The 9462-nt window shown below is 41.9% G+C and overlaps 1 protein-coding gene across 3 annotated transcripts; it reads left to right on the top strand.

Moving 5' to 3' along the window:
* The first annotated feature begins 87 nt into the window (after positions 1 to 87).
* slc35a2 (solute carrier family 35 member 2) lies at positions 88 to 8990 on the top strand. 3 transcript variants are annotated; one of them, XM_013915225.1, is made up of 5 exons: positions 88 to 423; positions 1098 to 1249; positions 1692 to 1814; positions 2147 to 2730; positions 8638 to 8990. In XM_013915225.1, exons 1-5 carry the CDS (start codon positions 198 to 200, stop codon positions 8663 to 8665), a joined length of 1113 nt encoding a protein of 370 aa, XP_013770679.1. In that variant the 5' UTR covers positions 88 to 197; the 3' UTR covers positions 8666 to 8990. The 3 variants fall into 3 exon arrangements, 2 of the variants coding, with proteins under 2 accessions (XP_013770679.1, XP_005750483.2); XR_001290589.1 differs by lacking the exon at positions 8638 to 8990 and adding an exon at positions 3313 to 3376 and having other exon boundaries at positions 89 to 423; positions 2147 to 3222; XM_005750426.2 differs by lacking the exon at positions 8638 to 8990 and adding an exon at positions 3313 to 6327 and having other exon boundaries at positions 90 to 423.
* Positions 8991 to 9462: the final 472 nt, after the last annotated feature.

Below are 9462 nucleotides of genomic sequence, written 5' to 3'. Positions count from 1 at the left end.
TAGGCCTGCAGCATATGTTGCCATGGTGATATACCACGCTTATTTTATTTAATGGTTTATTAGTTCATTTCATTTGTTCGGTCCACTCAAGTTCTGTTTGGTTTCTTTGTGGCCCACAAAATACCCCTGATGCAGTCACGTCATCCTAAAGCGGAGCACCTAAACTTTGCTGCTCTTTTGTAAAATCTCTTCCTCGTATGAAAACTGTGGTGAGCCTTATGGTGAGCTCTTGTCCTGTAGTTAACAGACGGTTGAAGTACATCAGCCTGGCTGTCCTCGTGGTCCAGAATGCATCGCTCATCCTCAGCATCCGGTACGTCCGCACGTTGCCAGGCGACCGCTTCTTCACCACGTCGGCCGTGGTGATGGCGGAGGTCCTGAAGGTCCTGACGTGTCTGGTCATCATCCTACTGCAGAAGAGACGTGAGTAAATCCTACTGAGCTGCTTTCTTGGCTGTGGAGTTAGAAGAGTTAGTTGTAGCCTCGCAGGCTTTTGTAGCTGTTCTTGTTTGAAAAAACTGCATTAATTGATTAACTGATCAAAAATACTTAAAAAGATATAATTGATTAATCATCTTAAGGAACTTAAGACATTTTATTCCTGAACTGTACATGCTGAGCTTCTCTTTGCAGTGTTTGATAGACAAAAGAATTAATTTATTTTAGGAGATGATATGAAAATGAGTTACTTGGTTAATTACAGGAATATTCTTTGCTTGTAGCAGTGAGGGACGGCTTTAAATTCAAATAGTGATTTGATTTGGGTGGAGTTAAAACAGCCCTGACCAGCAAAGCAGCAGCTTCCTCGTGTTCTAATTATTCATGCTAAATAAATACTCCAAAAAACTAGTATTTCTATTTAAAACTAACGAGGGCAATTATTTACATTTCATTATGTTTAACCCCAGTTTGGGTATAAGATGCAAAGCAGCCTCCTAACACTAGGGGGCAGCACCCCATCCCTCAATTTTGGGCTACTTACTCAGCATGGTTTACTTTTTATTGCTGTCATCATAGACCTGAGCTGCTTTGGAGGCTACGATCAAAGATCAGCAGGCACAAAACCAGCCTTTAGCTCCGCCCCTTTCTCTCTGCAGTAAACGTGAAGGAGACAGTGTACTTCCTGATCAACGTCATCGTGGTTCAGTACAAAGACACTCTGAAGCTCGCCGTTCCTTCTCTCATCTACACTCTGCAGAACAACCTGCAGTACGTGGCCATCTCCAACCTGCCGGCCGCCACCTTCCAGGTCAGACCGCGTTCACAGAGAAGGCGCTCGAACCCGCCTCGTCTCTGCATGTCTGTTCTTATCGAAACAGCCGGGTGATTAACGGGTTTGTCGATTGACCGAAACATTTGGCATCTTTTTATAAACTGAAAGGTTTAATCAAACCAATAACGGTGTTCTGGATCTGATCTGTCATTTGATTCTAGTAGGACATAATCAATATTTCAACAGGAATGAAACTTCTAATACTAATTTTATTTTATACTGTTCATATTTCTGGCATTTTTCAGATATTTTAGGAGCAATTTTCTTTACACGTTATTATCTTGAGCTGCCAAGTTCTTTAATAACTTGTAAAACTTTTAATGCACAGACTTACAGACACTGAGATTTAATAAATGCTTCAGATCTGTGTACATTCGATTAAACACAGTTAAATGGTGACTTCCTTTCCCTCCCTCAGGTGACCTACCAGCTGAAGATCCTCACCACGGCTCTGTTCAGCGTGCTCATGCTCAGGAAGTCTCTGTCCAGAGTTCAGTGGATTTCTCTGCTGCTGCTGTTTGCCGGCGTCGCCATCGTGCAGGTGAGCTACCGCCACCTGCCGTTCCCCAGAAGCCCTGAAATTTAAGTTAACAAATCAGGCGGCTGCTTTGTGTAGCCACAGTTCAGAGAGGTTTAAGAGTAAGCGTCTCTGCGGTTTCTGTGGCTCCAACTTTTAATGCTGAAATGAGCTGCTGCGTTTGTGGCGTAGGTGAGGTGGCAGAGGGGGCAGAAAAATGCGGTGGGAGGTGAATAAACAGGGATGGGCGTAGTTAAGCTCTTCAGTCGTAATCGTGTGGGAACCTTTCAGGGACGATGTTCCCCGTAAACATGAAGCCCGGCTCGAACGCTGACGCATTGATCATCTCTCTGCAGGTGCAGCAGGAGGGCAACAAAGAGGCGTCGGTGAAGGACACCTCCACTCAGAACTACACCGTGGGCTTGGTTGCCGTGGTGATCAGCTGCTTGTCGTCGGGATTTGCCGGCGTATACTTTGAGAAGATCCTGAAGGGCAGCTCCGCCTCCGTGTGGGTGAGGAATGTGCAGCTGGGAATCTTCGGCATGGTGCTCGGCCTGCTGGGACTGTGGTGGAATGATGGCGCCGCCGTTGCCGAGCGTGGCTTCCTGTTTGGGTACACCAGCATGGTATGGTGCGTCATCTTCAACCAGGCGTTCGGTGGGCTGCTGGTGGCCCTGGTGGTGAAGTACGCCGACAACATCCTCAAGGGCTTCGCCACCTCCTTCTCCATCATCGTCTCCACGGTGACGTCCATCTACCTGTTCGGCTTCCATGTGGACTTACTCTTCACTGCAGGGGCGGGGCTTGTCATCGGTGCAGTCTACATGTACAGCCTCCCCAAAGCGCCTGCCGGCTCGGCGTCCGCAAGCTCCTCCTCCTCCTCATCTTCCACGTCCGAGAAGACGGACATAGACGCAGAGATGGAGGCGTTTCTGCCAAAGTCAGTGCTGGTGAAGTGATTCCTGTTTCTCTCTGCTCTCTCTCTTTCGGGCATCTCACTTCCTGTGTGCTCTTGGCGGGGTCAAAGGTCAAACTGGGCATCTATCAGAAAGAAAGAGGTTCATCTGCTGCTCGCTCACCTGCTTCCTCACCCCTCTGATGGCCTCCCGAGTCATCCTCCTCCTGACGTCCTGCTCGCCTTTTCCACACCTCCTGAGCTCAGCCTTCCCTCCTGGCCTCCTTCTTTCCTTCACCTCCTAACCTCCTCGCCTCATCTGGACTATAGGATACTGCGCTTTCTTCTCCCCCTTCCTTCTCCTTTCTCTGCACCCCTGAACAAAAAACACAGACCTCCTTGCTTCCTTTCTCCTCCTCCAGTAATGTAAAGGAGGAGAAGATGGCCTCCTCAGACCTAAAAACTAAACCACATGCATTGTGATGCAGAGGAGAGCTGCTCCCTCCTGTATCGTCCTCCTTTTTGGAGGATGAGAGGGTGAGGAAGGTTTGGGTTTTTACCCCTCTCTCCCTCTCTTCTATCGTGCTTTTTCCTCCTAATCACTAATCTCTCCTCTCTCCTCCTCAGAGCTCAGGGAGGCGTGTTTCCTCCCTCTGCTGTCCACATCACAACCTAACTGCTCAAAGCACAACGGCAGCAAGAGGAAGAGAAGGAGGAGGATGAGGAAGGAGCCGCAGTGTGTCAGAAACCCTCACCACCCTCAGTCTGTTTTCTCCTCCGCGGCGTCTCGCCAGCTCTGCCTTAAAACTCTTTAGTAAATGAAAAGAGAATCGCCTTACGCTGAATATCGATCATATGTTGATTATTGTTGTTGCTGGTGGAGGACAACGGCAACCGTAGTCTGATGGAAAGTTTTCACTGTGCAGCCCCCGTACATTTAAATTCCACCTTAAAACAGGAAAAAGGGACGGTTTCTATGGGAGCCCGAAGTGTAACTTTGAATAAGTAATTTACATGTTTGTATACAAAATGTACAAAGTAGCTTGAAGTGATGTAAGAACTTTTCAAATTCAATACACATTTTTAACCTCAAGGAAGTTCAGTGAAAATCACAACAATTTAAAATAAAAACGCAGCATTTGTAAATAAAAGTCACAGAAATGGAAGCAGAATCGGAAAGTTAAAATTTAGAAAGATAAAGTGATAAAAGTGTCATTATGAAATGCAAGGAAGACAAAACTACAACATTTAATTAAATTCAATCAAAAGGTACATTAAAAATTCAACGTTTTGAAAGTTGAAAGTTATTTAGTCTTATTTTATTTTTCTGCAATAATCAGAAATGAACTAAAGTCATTTGAGCTTTTGGCTCATTTGTTATCGTGTGTTGACTAAAAAAGCTAAATATGTGGAGAAATCATAAATAACTCTCTGCTTTTGTTAAAACCTGCTTCCTTTTTTGTCTTTAATTCCCAAATTGCACAAATTACCGCCCTTTCCTTTTCTCGGCTGCACAGTGAAAACCTCCGGGGTAAATCGTTGCTCCTCCGGGTGCGTCTCCGCTGAGGGACTGTTTGTGTTGGTGCCTTTTCTCCTCATCTGTACAGAAGCCATACGACTGTGTAAAGTTTGCGGTGTACAGTTACGGGACTGTCCGGGAGGCTTTGCTTTATCTGCAGCTCCCGTGTCGGCGGGGAATGTGCTCGTTGATTGGAGCACCTTTAAATTACGATCATAACGTGATGTTTGTTTGTTTTCGCCAAAATGTCCTGCCGCAGGCGTCTTGTTGAAGTAGGCGTCCTGCGGTGGCGTCCTGAATGTTTTTTCTGCTCCTGTTTGTCTCGATCGTGTCGAGGCGGTTGTGGGTTTTTATCTTTGTGTGTGTGTCTGAGCTGCTTCTCGGTGTTTACGTCGTTCAGCTTTGGGAGGAGAGGTTGAGTCGTTTTGGTCTCCTGATCTCTGCAGCAGGTTAAGATTCTGTGATTACAACAAGCTTTGTTTTTCCTCACATCCACCACCGTCGCCGTGTAGCAGTTTGCCTCTGTTGTTGTTCATTTAAATCCTGCCAGCACTCGACGTGACCCCGTCTCTTCACGCTGGCCTGTTTGAGCCCCCGATTGGACTGATCGGTCCGTTAACACTCTCCGTTATCAGCCAATTACATTAGCCATCAAAACATCTGTGTGGAGAAAAGAAAAGCTCTAAATTAAGAAGGAGCTGGAAGGAAAGCTAGCTGCTCCATCTTTAAAGTCTTTATACAGGCACAGCATTTACTGAACTACATTTCATTTAAAGCAGTTTACAGGTTATTATTGAAAATATAAATCTACTAATAAATTCTACTAAAATCTTGTTGATTAAGCAGCTTAGCATAAGTTTCCGTGTGAACTGAGATGGTCTGCACTTCAGGCTCTTGTAACTGCAGCTCGTGACCAACTGCAAGAACTGTTACTGATGCTTATATGAAGCGCTATTCACTATAACTGTTTCAGGCTCCACAACACACTATACATGTATGCAGTGGGATGTGGTTATGGATGGAGATGATTGAAAGTTGCTGCTCTCATGAGTCGGAAGCGGAGTCATGTTAACACCACCCACCACCAGTTTGGGCTGCAGCAGCGCCCCATTGCTCTCTCTGTGCAGCAGGAAGTGGATACAAAGGGGAAAGAGACGGATGCTAGCATGCGTGGTTCTGTCACGCTCGGCTGTGTCAGAGTAAACACGTATAACCAAATGAGACGTGTGGCAGGCCTGTGGATGCTAACCTGCCTGAGGGGAAGGTGCACTCTGCACATTAATCTGGCTTCGTGTGTGTGGTGTTAAAGTGCCACACATTAACGTCTTGGATTTGTTGTGCGTTCCTCGCAGCAGATCTGTAAAAGCTTCTCCCAGTGGAATATTTTTCTTGAAAATGTTGCCAGTTTACACTAAAGAAGTAGTTACAGTTCTCCTCACATACAGTTAAACATAAACCACTGATGTGTAAAGATGACAAACTCTCAAATACAAGTTCACTAACTGAACCTCTGATGTTTTTATTGTGTCAGAAAAAAACCCCTCAATTAAACCTAAAGTGGGTTAAATGTAGCTCACAGTCTGTGAATATTAGGAGCTCGATCATTTCACGGGAAACTGACCTGAGGACGGAGAAACGCGGAGACACAAACACGAAGCCACATCTCCCAAAGCATAAAAATGAATTATTTTTCCGATTTCTTCTCATGATGATTGAAGGCTCTTTTTCTGTTTCCAGTGTGAGATTATCAAAATCAAACTGTGAAGGGACAAAAAAATGTTACGTTTATTTTCAGTTTTTGTAAAACAAGCAAACAAAAACCTCCAGCTGACACTTTCTCTCTGGAAGTCTGAAATTAATATCTATCATACATAATAATATATAAGCTGTTTTTATTTAATGTGGGAATCTTTGGGGTGGTGAACGAAAGGAAGAGGAAACCCAGCAGGAAGCTTCAGATTTCAGCCAGAAGAAGCTTTTTGTTCTAAGCTCTTCTTAATGACATAAATTTCTAGTGAAAATGAGTCCTTTGAGTTCTGTGCGGCTAATAAAGGATCATCTCTGCACTTATTAAATGTTATGAATTGATCGTTGTAGATGATCATTTTAATCTCAAACTGACATTAAAATGTCTTTATGTAGATATCAGCTGATTTATATCAGAGGAATTATGATGGGATGTTTATTTTTCATTAAACATCACATCATAAACTTTGTTTTCTTGTGAAAATATAAACTTGAATCCCAATTTTCTCTCTTGCAGTGGCTTTTTCCACCTTTTTAGAATAACAAGACAACATTGATTCTTCTTTATTCACTCGAGGTAGAAACAGTGATAAACTTCTGTTCTGTAACATAATCCTGTCACATCTTACAGATTCACAGAAAAATAACTTGTTTGTTCCTCTTTACGTTTACTTTACCTTATTTTTATCTACATTAAAAACAAAAATATTGCAAATTATATAAAATAAATTTTATATAGAAAATGATATTGACACAGGCTGATATCACTTTAATTACATGAAAATCCATATTCATTTGATTTGATTTTTTTCAGCACAGGCTGAAACGCAGATACTCCAAAGTCAGTTTCCAGGTTTTCTCTCCGCTGACGCTCTGCAGCGCCTCCTGCTGGCGGTTTTAAACCACATCCTCGGATCAGATCCTGCTGCGGTTGTTTCCCGAGGTTGGTTTGTCCTCGGTGGAGATCTGCCTGCAGGATCGGGTTTAGTTTCCTCTTCCTGTTGGTTTGAGTTTGTGTGAAATCTGTGTGAGCTGGTTTCATCTCTGATCTGTTTGCACTTGATTGTTGATTTGTATCAATGCCTCTGAATTTGTAAATACTTCCTTTGGTAAAAGTTTTATATAAATGAAGACATGGACTAAAAACTGTGCGGTTTGTCTTAATTTAAAGATCAGTGATAGTGAACGACACACAGTGTCTGCTCTCAGGTTCGAGAGAGACGATTTCTGACAGTATTCGAAAAACTTCGGGAAAAATCTGGGAAATTAGAAGATACAATCATGGAGGAAAAAAGTCTGGACTTCACAAGTCTTTGACCCTCTGTGGGAGTCGGCAGGTAAGGTGTGATATTCCAGCCTTTTATTCCAAATATGGAGACTTGAGTCTTCTTTCTCCCAGTTTTCTCCCAACAGTGCTCCCGATACTAGTGTTCGGTCTTCTGGAAATCCTCCTCTGTATAAAGTAACCCAGCTCTGTCAGAGAGAGAGAACAGAGCGCAGGGAAAATATGAGAGGCTGGTTTAAACCAACAACACTGTATTTAAACACAAATATTAATATAGAAATATTTGTGATAAGTTTTGAGTTGTTTTTTTAATTTATGAAAACCTGGTAAAATTGCGAAAAGAACATTTTAAATCTTTTTTCTGTCTAATTTATTACTTTTGGATATTTTGAGGGTTTTTACAGCTTACATTTTTTTTAAAAACTGTTTATTTTTATACATAACGTTATAAAAGTTCTCAGAAGTGATCACTGTCTTTATGCGGACATGTGGGGGAATCGGTCCTCAGGTTTAGTTAGATCCACGAAACTTTAACAGGCTAAAGAATTTTGTTCGTCCTTCAGTAAAAAGATTTTTTCCGGTAGCGCTAAAAACACCGACTGTAGGGAGATAAGTGACGGTTTTTTAAACGCTTATGGTTAAAGCCACCTGTAACAGTACTGTTGTGTAACTGTAACTTATTTTACCTGTAATTAGTTTTACGTACACTGACCCAGAGACTAAGTTACATGTAAAGAAAACTAACTCATTTGTAGTTGAAACGACTTTGAGATGGTCTGATCTTTCTGACATGGTGTGTGATCCCGCTGGAAGCAGCCATCTAAAGATGGAGCACTGTGGCCGTAAAGGGATGGAGATGGTCAGCAGCAGTGCTCGGGCAGACTGTGGGATGTTTGTGCGGGAAAATCCAGCAGATCATCAGATTCTTAGAAATACTCAGACCAGCTGGTCTGGCACAGAGTCACGTACTTCCCCTTTCTTCTTCACTCTGATGCTCAGTTTGAACTTCGTGTTGATCATGTTGATGTTCGACAGTTTGAAGCCCGAGTTCTTGGCTCATAGAGATTTCTTTTATATACTTTTATGTAATTACTAGAAACTTTGACCATATTTCATATGAATCTCCAAAAGTTGATTCTGTTCATCTGGACGTAGCGTCTGTGAGCTACGTCCAGATGAACAGAATCAACTTTTGGAGATTTACTTACCTGGATGATTGAGCATCCAGGGATTTAATGTGAGCATTCAACAGAAAACAAGGTCAAACACGAGTCTTGAGTAAAGCTTAAATACTGCAGTGCCCCTGTGATGTAATGAAAAGAAGATTTGAAACATTCAGCGTGTGTTGTAGCAGCCAGGGTGATGTCTTTATCTAACCTCCTTTCCTCCTCCTGTTCTGTAGGTGTCCAGGTAAAGAGAAAGGATCCTGAGATGGACCCCTGCCACCACCTGCCTGCTGAGATCCACACATTTCCGAGTACCCCCAGTTTCACTCAGAACCACAGCACTCCTCCTGCATCTGCTGCACTAAAGCTAAAGTACTGTAGTCACAAATATTCCTCTCATAGTTTTCAGCTGCTTCTCATAAAGAAAACACTCCAGCGTGCACCATTAGGTGATTATTTGCCTTTAACACAACAAGCACACTCCAACAGCCGATAATGAACAACACACCTGTGGGTTGTTACGCTGTGACACTCATCCACATTTTTTATTCAGCCTTTTAAAGATTTCAGGAGCCAAAGAATAAAACTGAATCAAAATGAATTCATTTCAAAAGTAAAGGCAAAAAAAAACAACCCAAAAACATTTCCTCCAGGAAAGAAAAACATAGAAAAACCTATTTTAAAAAAATCTAAAGGGAACATTATGACACTAAATCAAAAATATTAAATACTAATACTAAATAAACACTAACACAATTTAAAAAAACAAAAAAAACCTTTATTTTTTAAATAAAGTGGTCTATGTCATTTCAAAATAAAATCATTTGTCATTAAATCTGACAAATTTTTATTTTTTGTATTTTATTAAGTCAATTTTTTTGTAGTATATAAATTTAATAAAGAAAATAAGTTTAATATTGGTGATTTCAAAACTGATGACTGAACATTTAGTTTATTTAAACTTGAAAAATCATCAAAGTTCTTTTAGAATAAAATATTATATAAAAAAACACAAAGATACAGGATATGAAGGAACAACATAAAACAAAATGTTATACTTG

Source organism: Pundamilia nyererei, unplaced genomic scaffold (assembly GCF_000239375.1).
Source record: "Pundamilia nyererei isolate P.nyererei 1_Seehausen unplaced genomic scaffold, PunNye1.0 scaffold00273, whole genome shotgun sequence".
Lineage (NCBI taxonomy): Eukaryota > Metazoa > Chordata > Actinopteri > Cichliformes > Cichlidae > Pundamilia > Pundamilia nyererei.
This window is presented reverse-complemented; position numbering and strand designations above follow the sequence as displayed.

Bases quoted from the DNA above. Each gene is read 5' to 3' on its own strand.
- slc35a2 (XM_005750426.2), top strand. From the start codon at position 198: ATGAAAACTGTGGTGAGCCTTATGGTGAGCTCTTGTCCTGTAGTTAAC. The intron at 424-1,097 runs GTGAGTAAATCC...TTCTCTCTGCAG, and splicing joins CATCCTACTGCAGAAGAGAC to TAAACGTGAAGGAGACAGTG. The intron at 1,815-2,146 runs GTGAGCTACCGC...ATCTCTCTGCAG, and splicing joins CCGGCGTCGCCATCGTGCAG to GTGCAGCAGGAGGGCAACAA.